Source organism: Cryptotermes secundus, unplaced genomic scaffold (genome assembly GCF_002891405.2).
Source record: "Cryptotermes secundus unplaced genomic scaffold, Csec_1.0 scaffold863, whole genome shotgun sequence".
Taxonomy (NCBI): Eukaryota; Metazoa; Arthropoda; class Insecta; order Blattodea; family Kalotermitidae; genus Cryptotermes; species Cryptotermes secundus.
Window position 1 is genome coordinate 1 of NW_019745095.1, and position 14,863 is coordinate 14,863.

The 14,863-nt window shown below is 42.7% G+C and overlaps 1 protein-coding gene across 1 annotated transcript in view; it reads left to right on the forward strand.

The window, feature by feature from the left end:
• Positions 1 to 6,970: 6,970 nt before the first annotated feature.
• LOC111874983 (esterase E4) overlaps positions 6,971 to 14,863 on the forward strand; it is a 96,102-nt gene continuing 88,209 nt past the window's right edge. The window contains exons 1-2 of the mRNA XM_023870911.2: positions 6,971 to 7,174; positions 13,789 to 13,932. Coding sequence (XP_023726679.1) covers positions 6,995 to 7,174; positions 13,789 to 13,932 — 324 coding nt within the window. The 5' untranslated portion in view covers positions 6,971 to 6,994. The remainder of the gene's footprint in view (positions 7,175 to 13,788; positions 13,933 to 14,863) is intronic.

The following is a 14,863-nucleotide window of genomic DNA, read 5'->3' on the forward strand; positions in this document are numbered from 1 at the left end:
TGGCCAGGAATGCCGGCATTTATAGTAACATTGGCACCCGATGCCCAGCATCCATGGCCATTTCAGACTTAGCTGTAAACTGAGAAGGCAGGTGTGGCTCCAGTAAACTCCACTTCTCCTTCAATTTCCTCCGCAAGTCGTCTAAGGTCCCGTCCACAGAGACGCCCAATTCAATCGCCAAACGTTCGGCTTGTTGCTTTGACAGGGAATGGATCCAGGCCGACGGCATGATGTCATGAAAAGTCAAAACGCAGTATGAGTAAATAATCCTACGTACAATTCAGTACTACAAAAAAAAGAAAACCAACAAAAATGCTCCCTCAGCTGATCGTAAGTGCCCAGGCACCCTCATGCACTACGAACCAAACTATCACTGGGAGTGCCTGAATCTAACCACGCTCTGCTACCATTTGCACCCTCCGGGGGGGGGGTACTGTCCTACCTCAGCTGGCTGGGAGACGGGTGGTCTCTTTCTATTACTCAGGAAAAAAAAGAGAAATAAACAAGAAAATCAAATAACATTTAATATATGACCAGTAATTTGTGGGAAAAAAAAGAAAACACAACAATTAATCGGCATAACCAGCCACAAGATATCCTATCACAACTCGCACAGGCTGTCTTCGCCACAAGCGACATATAAGGCATACTTAATAACAAACATCACGCTAGCATAATACCATCTCTGAAATCGCTTACACACACAATACAGACAAAAGCTATATATATATATTCTCAGCTTGCACAATTCCTCCAAAAACAATAATCAGTACGCTAGCGTTACGTACATTACCTCGAGATGGGCTCTCCTGCCTGGAGTTTAGCTACCAAACCGAATCTTTCATGGCGCCGACCCAAACAGAATTTAGTTACGGAGCGAGACGTCCGTACACGATGACTTTCCAGGCAGAAGAGACCGCGTGCTTCAGCCGAATCACTAAGGATAGGGGAGCGATGACGTAGAATGCGCCACGGACTAAGGATAGGTAGTAGGAAAGGTAGGAAAAACGGTGTGACCCGTGGCCGCGGCCGCCGCTCGGAGAGGGCACCACAAGCAATGAGCCGAAGGGATCGGCTCAAACTTGCACAAGTAATTCAAGAAAACAAATACTCGGTTCTATCAACTGGTTCGCCAACATACTGGCCCACAGATGCCAATAAAGTTCCAGACCTATTGGACCATAATATCGAAACTTCTTGAAAAGCTTATCCTCAATAGAATTAATCACGACGCCAATCCAAATGACTGGATCCCTAATCACCAATTTGGCTTTCGACAGGCACACTCCACAGTACAACAATGTCACCGAATAGCTAATATAATCAACCAAGCTATGGAAAACAAACAAAATTGCACTGCTGCCTTCCTCGACGTAAGTCAGGCATTTGACAAAGTTTGGCATCCAGGCCTGCTTTACAAAATCAGAAGAATTCTACCTGCCAAATATTTCGCAATACTGCAGTCGTACCTAACCTTCAACGCTGAAGTATCCAACCGAAGAAACATAGAATCAGGAGTTCCTCAGGGCAGTATCTTGGGTCCACCCCTCTACGTGCTATACACCTTAGATATACCGACCACCGAATTAACAAAAATAGGTACGTTCGCAGACGATACAGCAATTTTCGCTACGTCAGAAGACCCGGTAATTGCTTCATCTAATTTACAAGAACATCTGAATCTAATGGAGAAATGGCTACACCGATGGAAAATCAAAGTGAATGAAAGCGAATTGGCGCATGTGACTTTTACTATCAGGAAAGGCAACTGCCCCTCAGTACATTTAAATCATGTAAACATTCAACAACAGGATGTAGTAAAATACTTAGGACTACACCTGGACTCAACATTAAACTGGAAACACCATATAGCGAAGAAGAGAAAACAAATCGAAATTAAGTTCAAGGAAATAAATTGGCTGATATGTCGGAAATCTCACCTAACAATAGATAATAAACTACTGATCTACAAAACAATAATTAAACCCATATGGACATACGGCATTGAGCTCTGGGATTGCGCCAGCAAGTCCAACATAGCAATCATCCAGCGAAGTGAATCCAAAATACTTAGAGCCATAGTTGACGCACCTTGGTACGTGTCAAACCAAACTCTTCACACCGACCTCAAGATCCCATATGTAAGAACCGTAATCACAGACAGAATCCAAAAACATTATCAGAAACTGGAATCTCACCCCAACAACGCAATAGAAGCTCTCCTTCAACCTACACAATACAGAAGACTAAGACGAACTTGGCCAAACGATCTCCAGGAAAACTGAGGCGTAATCGATGGATTACAGCTCTTCAAGCCAACTTAGTACAATAGAATAATTATTGTACATGACAGCAAATTAGCTCATAGAATGCAAATTCAGATTGCTAATAAATGATAAATAAAAGAAATTAAATCTTGATGAGTTGATTGCTATCAGTTCATTTATTAGACACCACTGCTTCCCTTACCAAAAATAGTACCCCACGTCACTGCCCTGTAGTCTGGTATAAGTTTAGAAATAATGTATGTAAAACATAAAATTAAGAAGTTTTTAATCGAGGTCAGAGGTTCTCACGATCGTGACTGATGTTGATTTATAACCAATAGTAGTTTTCACATCCAATTAAAAATAATACAGCCAATTGCAACTCATCTCCTGTGTAGTCCAATGAACGCATATGTATTACCTTTAGAGGCCGTAGTGTCCTATATGACAGTTGCATGAAACTTGGTAGTACCGTGACGGCATGAATTATATTCTGCAGTGTGTGTGCATATGTTTCACGTGACCAGCATCTCTCCAGTTCTCCACATGCATCCACTTCGCTTCCAGCGGTTTCTCAGCGATTCGGTATTAATGTTGTCAAATCAGAGGGGAAAGATTCAAATTTATCCAATAAGGCTTTACCATGGACAACAGTTAAATGCAAATATATGTATATATATATGTTCCGTGTTCATTGTGATTTTCTGTATTGGAATAGGGAAGAACTTGCACGATGATGTCTGCCATTCGTATATTGAAGAAAACGCTACCATTGGCCATCGCCGCGCGATGCGAGCTGCAGAATGAGGCTGGTAGATTATCGCGCGATGAGATTCCTAGGCCTTTCTACTCACATGCATTTCCGTCACGGCTCTCGGCAATATCTGACTTTTCCTTCTCGGATCTGTCGATGTCTATTGTTCCATCTGATTTTCTTTAAGCAAATCTGAAGTTATAACTGTGCTTAAGTAATTGATTCACAGTCCATGAAGATATTTGGGGGAACGTAGATGTACTCCACCATTTCTAACCTCGGCATAAAATGCAGAGGAATGATTAGCTTCAAGCTCCGACAGCTTTACTTCCGGCGAAACAGTTCACTGTGTGCATTGCATAGATCGGTGCGTGTGCCACAGTGTCAGACTGGATGCCACGTTAAAGAAGAAAAATAAGAAGAATCTCTTGCCCGTTCAGGAAATGGAACATCGATTCCTAGGTCGTCCAGCCCATAATTTAGTCTCTTTATTGCCGGGAACATCCGTTGCGTAGCGATTGTTAGAGCGCTATTTTTTGCAAAGAATCTGTGGTCTATTTTCTCGTGTAAACTTGACTGTACTTGAAACAGTTTTCTTCCCAGCTTTTCGCTTTCTACTTTGTGGCAACGTTACCTGAAACAAAATTTCAACCTTATTTCAGGTCTGCACATGAGCGCAGAAAACTGCTGACTATCTTGGATAAATAATATAAACTTATCAGGCGTGTAAAGGATAGGCAATGCGTCGACGTATTGAATTTTGTAACCGTAATTCTTTTCATATCAGATGATGCAACTAATTTCAAATACAGATCTCCTATCAAGAAGCGAATTAATCTTTATAAGAGACATCTTGATCTAAAGGCACCATGCAGGAACCTCAGCAATGTTGTTGATTTACATTCTTAATTACAATGTACTACTGTAAACGAACTGTATTACTGTTAACACAAGATGATACACAACTGACCCCAGCACCAGCAGACGCCAAGGACAACATCTGGTTTTTCTGAGGGACAAGCAAGCTGCAGGTCACTTGAAAACCCAGAACGGAGCAGGAAGTATCCAGCTGCGTTTTCTGGGATTTTCAATGCTTAACTTGGAAGGTGCAAGTTTTTGAAAATTTGAGACTTGATAGTTACGAGTCGAAATATTTTTCGAAGGGGCGTACCGAGCGATCGTTAGCGTACCTTCATTTATTTGAGAGATGTCAGAAGGACCGTCTTCTACTTAGGCCCAAATTTACATGGATCTTGTTAGGGATTGGCGGAATGGAAATGAGAGTAACACCCAAATTTTAGGTTCAGCCAATCAGCAAAATTTGAGAGGAGAGGAAACTGGGCGTTCCCGGAACTGTCAAGACTTCTGCCTCTCCGGAGGAGTCAGTCGCCTAAAGGGAGTAACAGGAGTAAGCTCCCGGACGTGAAATCTGTGTTGGCCGAGTCCGGTACACAAATTGAAAAGTGCTACAGCTTTGTAAAATGTAATTCTAGTTCACATCTACAATAAAGAGCAACAATGTTGGTGCAGTGTGTGTTTTAAGTGTTCTCTCTCTCCTTGTTCGTCAATTATAATAAATATTTATATACTAAAAACTTGTTAAGATTATTTATCTTATCTGTCCCAATTCTAACACCGCGCCTAGTTCCACCACTATGGGAGTCGTTCCCCTTACATCACTGTATATCGTGTCTCGTTTTGTATGTTCCCTCTTCGGTTGCGGGTGTTTTAATGTAATTACATGTTTCGGCCACTATTGCCCATCATCAATAGCTTAGTCCACCACAGCACGAACCCCACGCTACCACATGCTTCACTGGATCATACACAGACAGACATAGGCCAACAATAAAATATTATATAAGAGTTTCAATCTGTATTCCAACCAGAGCGTCAAAGTATACTGTGAAATGAGACACCGGTTAAACAATAATACTACACTAATACCACGGACCTCCAAGCAGTTAACTATACGCGTACAAGTCATGAATATACCGCTATATGTCCGCTGGAATATAACAACAAGATCGCAGCAACTGACTTCATAGTATGGAACATTACGTGAATAGTTCTTAACCATATTTTATTGTATAATATGTAGCCAAGGGGATATTGACCTAGATCGTTTCGTTGATGTGTTACGACAGATCACAGTAAAGAATTTTAATCTATAAGACGTTCTTCGTAACCAACAGTAGAAAAATTAAGGCGTCGTTATGTCCCTCTACTTATACAGAGTGCGTCAATGAATCGGATGATATGGCAGCGGTGTTTCCTCCTGAATTGTTTGCAGGGGAAGGATACCACTCCAGCACCCTCCAGCCTACTTCAAAGCGTCTTTGTTGCAATGGAGCCGTGGACTAGAGCACAAAGTACTTTTGCTGTGAAAGCAATTTACAAAAACGGTGAAACTTTCGTGATCGCTCAGCTTGAATTTCGAAGAGAATTTGGTATTATTGCAATAGTGCTGTTCCATCTGTCCATGCCATCAAGATCTGGGTTCAAAACTTTGAGGCTACTGGTTCTACACTAAAGAAGAAATGTGGTAGCGTAAAAATAGCACGTACACCAGAGACTGTAGCGACAGTGAGAGAAGCCATTGAACGAAGTCAACGCTGGTCTGCGCGTCACCACGCTACGTCACTCTGGCTGTCCGAAGCCAGCGTTCGGCGGATTTTGCACAAAGATCTCCACTTCTATCCCTATAAAATTCATATCTCCAGATATGGGGACATCATATGGCCAGCCAGGTCACCTGATCTTTCCACATGTGATTTTTTTTTCCTCTGGGGGTATCTGATATCCCAAGTTTTCAAAGCGCCAGCACCCACAGAGTTCAGGAGTTCAAACATTGAATTCGGAAAGAAGTTGAACGAATTCCCATAGAGATGCTGCAGAGGGTAATGAGAGACTTTAGGAAGAGACTTACCGAGTGCCTACAGCAGAATGGTGGTCATTTGTCGGGTGTTATTTTCGGGAAATAGACTACTGTTTTCAGTGATTTAATTGGTAAAATCAAAGGCTTTTATATTTACACTGTATTCATGTGTTAAAACCGAATAAATGCAATAGTTTACTGTTCATACCGTTTTCAAAATCGCCCGATTCATTGACGCACTCTGTACAAGACTTTTAATTAATGTTATCTGATATTAATTCTTTTAACAAACACAACTTATTTCAATTGTATTAATATTTCATTCTCGACTTTTAGGCTTGTAGAAATCTCCTTATGAAAAATTACCTTCAACATATTTGTAAAGTGCTTCCTTTCAGCGCTGACCACGCCTTCTGATGCTGGCCAGTAGTGGCCGAAACATGTGCAGGGGGACTTTCACATTCCCAAACGAATACTGCCACTCTTGACGTGCCATACTATTCAATAAGCTAATAATCGCTGAGCTAGTCAGATATTTCCCCGTCTTTTATGCAGCCCGTAGGATCTCATACTGAGCTAGAAGAATCCAGACCAACTGATAATTTTCTTCGGTTTCCATACTTAATTCTTCTTTATTTCCCTATATCCCCACGTGTGCTACGTACGCAGCCCAGCTCATCCTCTTTAATTCATGAAAACTGGCTGATATATTGTAGTGATAATAACCAAGCTTGAAGTCACGTAACAACTTTTAGATTTTACTGTTAGTATAAATGCTCAACATCTCGGAGATGGCGTTTGCGGGCACAAATATGGGCTGACACACCCTCCTCTATAAGCGTGTTTTTTGAGCAGTATGTAGGCGAATGCAAGTAAAGAATATACAATAATCATTCCCCTGTGTAATCTCCAAAGATTACAAGTGTCATTCAGAAACCCCTTCCCTTCTCTCAGCATCTCAGCATTACGAATCATGATGAGTGTGCGAATTAGGAGTAAGTAGATCCTTGACGTGGACAGAGAAGATAAAATTGCCAGCTATTTACTGGGGTATCAGTTTGTGTGCAGAATTTCACTCAGCAACAAACAAACATCATGAGATACGGGTTAACTCTTCTGCTGACAACTATAGTTGCAGTCCTAGCTGATGATTTAGTTGTACTAAAACAAGGAAATCTCAAAGGGCATCGGATGACGTCATGGAAGGGCCGTGAGATATTTGCTTTTCAAGGAATTCCTTATGCCAAACCACCAGTAAGGGAGTTGAGATTCAAGGTATGTTCTCATGTTTTAAATGTTTTCTCTCGGCACAAGAAAAGGACAATAAATTAATAATTTTGTTTAAGCACTGAATGCCAACATTGCAACTCGTGAAACAACGAAGATATTCAATGAACAGACACGCAATAAACAGCTTACATACTCAAGACATATGATCTAAAATGTTGACAGTTTTCAAAGAAGATGAGATGGCCACGACATGTAGCACGCATGGGGAGAAAAATAATGCGTATAGAGTTCTTGTGGGAAAGCCAGGAATTAATAGACCTAGACGTTAGTGAGAATATAATATTAAGAACGGTTTAGAGAAGTAGGGTGAACGGTATGGACTGGATTCATCTGGCTCAGGATAAGGACCAGTGGAGGCCACTTCTGAACACGGAATGATCCTTCCGATTACATAAACTTTGGGAAATTCTTGAGTAGCTGAGGTACTGGGGACTTCACTAGAAGGACTGAATCCCATGGATTTACTTAATTAAATAGTTTTATTGCAGACAATTAAAGGGTCGACAGCTTTATGACAAAGAATGAGTTTGTTGAGGCACTATGCTACAAGTCGGAATGTCCCGGGTTCGATTTCCGATGAGGTCACTGGATTTTTCAATTGACCTAATTCTTCCAGTCATACTATGACCCTTGGGTCGACACAGCCTCTAAGATTAATGAGTACCAGGAATCTTACTGGGATATGAAGGGCGGCCGGCGCGTAACTCTGACCACTGCAATCTGTGAACCGATTATCTAGAAGATATGGGAGCCTCGGTGTCCCATAACCCTCTTGGGCTCCGCCGCCTGTTACAGGAATATCTTTACTATCTTTTCGAATAGTTATTCTGCATCTCCTGCAGAAGTTTGAAAGTGACAAAGAAGTCGCTGCATCAGCCCTGGTTCACTTGAGTTTATTATGCTGCAAGAACGGAATTGGTGCCAAAGCTTAAGCTGGGCGTAGAAGGTTCTGATGTGGCGTAAACGTAACCCTGCACAAATCATAGTAAATCTCCACACAGTCTTCAGTAGAAAAAGGCGGAATACAAAACAAATATTTAATAACAATCACAGATATAACAAATTAATAACACAAAATTCACAATAATCGAAGAAAATAAAGGTGAACCGAAACTACTCTGAACAATAGCTCCAGTAGAACAAGATACGGCGAGCCCGACACTTTGGTCGCCCTAAATGCAAATCAAACATCATTATGCAATCACTCGCGCGTCTGTGTGACACAGACCGAGAGAAGTAAACTACCCGCACAATAAGTAGAAGATTCACGAAACACAAATCGTAATACGGTATTACGGTACAATAATTTTTCACGAACGTAAAGTAAATGAATAAAACAAATGGGTCCTTATAAAATGAAAAATCAACCCCAAAATCTTGTCGCAACATTCTCCAATGACTCCCTTGCCCTCATCGGACTAGGTAAAGGGTCCTGACAATTTACAAGTACGCAAGGCTACTGAGATCCAGTTTACATCCAACTCCGCCCACCAACGGAAAGCAATGGAGAGACAGAGAGAGAGAGATAGAAGCTAGTTGAGACAAATCCAGGCAAACCTTCATTCCAGAACATGGAGTGAAGGAAAATCGCGTGATAGATAAGATGATCGGACATAATATGGGAAATACGTCACAACTCGCACGTCTCGGTGTGAGGGGAAAAGGAATGACAACTGAGACACAGGCCCAAAATCGCCACATCTCAGCCGTCGAACATATTGCAAGGCTCCTTGCAATTACTATATCATGTACAAGATAATGCTATCCCCGTAAAAGGCCGTAGAGCCCCATAGGGTTGTGAGACGTCGAGGTACCCACATCTTCAGGACAGTTGGCTCACAGATGGCGGTGAGGTTGTCAGCCTTACACGCCGACCGATCGCCCTTTATTCCCAATAAGTTTCCTGGTACTCATTTCTGTTAGAGGCTAACTACGCCATGAAGACGTATGGGGGAGTGGATTATAGGTACATATTTCCTTGACCTCGGCACTTGTTGGAGGTGAGTGGTCAGCTTCACCCCCCGGCCGCTTTACCCCAGGGAAAGAGCCCACGGTACCCATTGGATAGGCTGGGTGGGTCCCAGAGCCAGTCTGGATGACGTGGAGAAGAGAACATTTTTTTATCCTACCGAGACTCGAACTCCGACTCCTCTGTCGTCCAGCCCGCAACCAGTCGCTATCCCGGCTCCGGCTGAAAAGGTTAGGTCAATTAGAAAGTCCAGTGACCTCTACAGAAATCGAACCAATTACCTTCCCGCTTGTAGCACAGACCCTCAACCAGCTATGCTACCGTGTGCCCATTGTATCACGTACTTATCGCAAATTTACTCGCAAGCCGAGTGGATATACTGAAGCGTTACGTACTATACATACCCTACTACTCTATCCCGAAAAAATCCGACAAATTTCTGTATCTGGGTGGTTACAATACCTAATCCCCTTCAAAGCAGGCCCCTTGTGACTCCACACACTTAGCACAGCCGTCCTTCCATCGCTGGAAGCAACACTGGAAGGCTTCTTTTGGAATGGCGTGTAGCTGCGCCGCCGCGTTCTGTATGGTGTCCTCGCGGCTGTCAAAACGTGAACGTTTTATCGGTGTCTTTTATCTCGGGAACAGCCAGAAATCACAAGGAGCCATGTCAGGAGAGTAGGGAGTCTGGCGAACCTGCAAAATGCTGTGCTTGGCCAGGAAACTCTGGATTAGGTGTGAAGAATGAGCTAGGAAGTTGTCATGATGCAGCTGCCAGTTACGTGCGTCCCACAGCTCCGTTCTCTTGCGACGAACTGCATCATGAAGATGGCGGAGGACTTCTTGGTAGTACTCCTTATTGATAGTCTGGCCTAGTGGTGCGTACTCATAATGCACAACACCCCGGTAATAGAAAAAAACAGTATCACCTTCACATTGCTCCTAACCTGTCGTGGTCTTTGAGCCTCGGGGGATGTTGGATGCTTCCATTGTGACGCCTGGACCTTGGTTTCCTGGTCATATCCGTACATCCACAACTCGTCACCAGTAATCACAGTCTTCAGGAACTCAGGATTCATTTCGGCCCACTAGAGCATGTCCTGAGCGACCTCAAGACGGAGTTGTTGCTGCTCCGGGGAAAGCAACTTGGGCACAAATTTTGCCGCCACCCTTCGCATTCCCAAATCCCTAGATAAAATTGCGTTTGAGGAATCTCTGCTGATCCCAATACCATCAGCAGCTTCCCGCATAGTCAAACGACGGTCCTCCATGATCAGTGTCCGCACTTTTTCAGTGACATCAACATTTCGGTTCGTTGACGGTCTCCCGGAATGTTGGTCACTGTCCGTCGACATCCGGCCATCTTTAAAGCAGTTGAACCACTCTTTAATTTGAGTGACCCCCATTGCATCATCGCCGAAAGCCTGCTGAATTTTGCGGATTGTTTCCGCTTCGGTATCCCCAAGTTTCTGACAAAACTTAATGCAGTATCGCTGGTCCAAGCGTTCTGTCATCTTGAGCGAAACGAGAATGAGACGAACACGTGTTACACCACTTCGCTATCTGGCAGCCACAGACGCATCGGGCGGTGTTGCGAGTCAGCAAAAATTACGCATGCGCGTGAAAGACCCTTCTGCCCTACGCTCAGTTTCCCCACCCCTTTGACCATTACTTACAGCGGCAAAAATAAAGTCGGACACTATTTGGACAGCAGTGTACACTATTTACATATTATAATGTGTTGGTTTTCTGTCTATTGGTTAACATTATAGTTGTATTGTTGAAGTTGTAAGTTTTGAATGTTTTATGTGAATTTGGGGCGCTGAACACATTAGCTGACCGCCTCACGCGTTTCATTTGTTGTGCTGTTCTTCTCCGGAGCGGCTTGGCCCAAGTTCTTGTTGTAACACTGTTATTTGTAGACATGGGGGTAGTTTCGTTGGTTTCGCGGTCATTCTACGAGCAAATGGGGAAATCCCTATCTATGTTTGTTGATGCTGGATTGTGCAGCACCTGCATGTCTGGGAGGTGGCTGTATTGAACCACTGCTTCTTGACACAACTGCCAAATCCATTCTTCCTGATTAACTTCAATTACAAACTTCGCTTTCAACTTCCAGTCTAGCCAAAGAACTGACTATACGTCATGCTTCGATTACGTAGTAGCCGAAGTTTACATGTTATTACTCCGGGAGCATGAGATAGGCAGGACGTAGAGCACCATGGAAAATATCTCTGCACTCAGTTTTAACCGAGAAGAAAAAGCTAAAAGGAAGAGGTATATTGCATCTGTCGATTCACATTAAGATTTTTTTTTGTATGAATTCTCTCCAGCAATATAGCTATCGGCAAGAGCAGTGAATGTGTGCATGATCCTACTTATGTCGTATTTCTGTTTGACGACTGTCACTGTAAAACGCTTCCGACTTACGTGTATAAGGACACCCCCACACTATGACAATCCCACCCCCACTTCCAATAATTGCGTTGAGTTAAATCAGCAGCAGTTGAAGTTATAACCCTTCAGTAGAAAATTTTTCCTGTGGTATATTATTTCTGTTTCGGTAAAAAATATTATCACGTGAGGGAGTGACTATAGACGGAGTTTAGATTGGAGACTGGACTTACTGATCACATTAACACACGACTCGTGACTACAATAAATTTTTAGCACCATCGCCGACTCCACAGTTTAGAAATCTCTATAGTGTACGCTAAGTCTATTTTGTCTGCTGTGTCTTCACCGGTCGTTCCCTTATAACGGCTTCTAACAGTGTAGATTCTCCATCTTCCGAGCTCACCCCGTTGCCTGCTTATTCTCAAATGCACCGGCTATGCATTCTCTTCACAGACTCCATTACAACTGATTTATACTTATACTCTAAACTTGTCCCATTGATAATCACGTGGCACAAATGGCGTAGTAAACACCGTTTCCAATAATTCCTCTATTGTTACGTGTGAATTCGTTGCCATGACAACATGTTTCTTTGCGAAGGCGTTACTCAGTAGTGGTTGCGAACATTTGCTTGTTAAGAATCTATTGCTTCATTATTTGTTTCGTGGTCGTTACCCAGCAACGGGTACATGATACAATATCGCTTCAGCAGTAGACTGTAACCGGTGTCTCGCTTTCTGTGTCCCAAACTCACTACTGACTTTCCGTACACTAAGGATCTGATCCCGTTACCTCCCGAATACCAAGCAGGAATGCTACCCGCTCCATGACGACAATCAGTCCCTACTCTTGTAGGACTGGCTTCTATGTGTCTGTCACCTCAGTCAGCTGAAGGACTCAACAAAACTGCATACTGGTTCAGTTGAGAGGTTATTCGGTTATGATATATATTGTGACAGAATAATCAAATGCTAGGCAACGGCTCTTTAAACACTGCTTAAAAAGCGGAATACCAGCAGAAGCGGAAGTCACTATTCTAGGCAACGGTTTGTTAATTCCTGTTTTCGAGGCAACAAATATTAATAAATACATTTTTGTGACAACAAACAGAAAAACAGAAGGCAATTGACTGATCGACATGGGGGCTTATATTCGGGCCGCATGGCAGTTATAATAGAGAGTTAATTTGTGAATTTAAGAGATTATTCCGAAATTCTCCATAAGGCATTCGTCAGACAGGAGTCGTAATTCATTCAGGAGTTCAATGTGTGAGCTCTTGTAATTGATTGTAGTTGTAATGAAGTTCCAATAAACCCAGTCATCAAATCCAGAACCCATTATTATTTGTTACACTAGAACCCTTATACTTGACAATATGAACAGCTGGGGATATTTATCATCGTTTGAGAAGACGATCATGACTGGCGAGTTAGAGAGACTGAAAACTACAAGGAGGTATCCGGGTATAGTCCGGAAGGACAATCAATAATGTGCCCATCAACTGAGCCTGTTCGGCCACCGAGTGGCAAACCAAATACCGCTCCTTCTTATAGCCCTGGTATCCTGCTTGGTAACTGAATATTATTGACAGCTTTGGTAACACCTCCCCTATGAAACAATATCTTTAAATTAAAGAGTAACCTACAGTTATAGGTATCTTTTATTTCTGGTAACATATACAAAATAAGCTATGTCCTACGCTGATTACAAGAATGACAGCATCTATGATTGTGTCTAAGAGGAACCTGGTTCGAATCCCGCCTCGCTACCCGCAGTCACGACCTGCGTTCTCCATGGTGTTGCCTTCGTCCATATCCTCACTAACTGGTCACCCGTAGTCATATTCTCGTCTCATTGCATATATATAGTTCGAACAGTGTCGTTATGTATGCTAGCAATGAACCAATGGTTGATGGAATATCTGTTGAGTATGGGACGGGCACGACATGTAGCATGCAGAATTTTAATGAGAGACATAAAATCCTTGTAGAGATCCTAGGCGTTTGTAGAAGGAAAATGGGAAAACTGATTTCACGGAAAAATGATGGACAGGATCCATTTGGCTCGGAATAAGGCCCAGTAGGTGGCCCTTATGAACACAAAAATACAATTTCAGAGTCAAGAAAGGTGTGACATCTTTCGACAAGCTAAGCGATCATCATCTCTGAAGCAGAACCGTGCTGCATTGTGTTAGATTCAAACCTCTAACCCGATGTGTTATTTTTGTTGACAGTCTCCACAGCCTGCAGAACCATGGACCGGTGTGCTGGACGCTACCAAGGAAGCCCCTGTGTGTGTCCAGCGAGGGTTCCTCCCCAGCGATATAGAAGTCAGAGGACAAGAAGACTGCCTCTACCTCAACGTCTACACACCACGGGTAACGTTCTCTTCCACGGATGATAAGCTGACCTTATCAGTTGGCATCGAAGTGTGTAAATTTCCCACCACTCTCCGCTCCCTGGCCATCACAGTAATCGCCCTTTCTGAGACATGAACTGCCTTCGCTCGCTCGAACGCTGGGATCATGGGTTCGAATCCCATTGAAGGTACGGATTTCTGTACAGTGTGAGTTCATTGTGCTTTTGTATTGTTCCGTGTGTAGGTAGAGGCCTTGCGATGGACTGATCCCCCGTCCAAGGGGTCCTACCGACTGTGTATAGGATTAAGAAACTGAAAAAGCGGCGAAGGCCCAACAAAAGGCTGTAGAACCATAATAATAATAATTCAATTCAATTCAATTCAATTCAATTCATGTTTATTTACGTGCAATAACTTAACAGCCCAGCGGCCAATTACAAAGTTAGCACGAGTATATAAGGTACAAAATAATTAAAACAAAATACAAATACGACAAATAAATCTGTGAACATAGATCTAAAGAAGACTGAAATATATACATACATTTATGAAATATTACGAATGTTGCTAATACTGTTAGTAACTAAATACTAAGATAAGACACCAGTGAGTGATAGCATAAAATTAATAAAATTAATAACCAGTCAATAAATTAAAACCAATTACATAAGAATAATTAAAGCTAGCCGAGGTAACACATATTTGTAGTGAATGAAAACACTAATCAAGTAACACCGTAAAAGGTTTGGTACATGCTTGTAAAATATGATTCAGAGAAACCGCTCCGTCTGCAAATATGTCGAGATCTTTACCCACCACGTTGGTAGCAAGGGCGCACCTAGAAGAGGGACAGTGTCTTTTTGAGGGACGAACGCTAAAAGTAGAGAAGTCTCGAACATGGCAAGTAGGAACACGAAGACTAGCATTATCCAGAAGGGAGGAGCAGGATT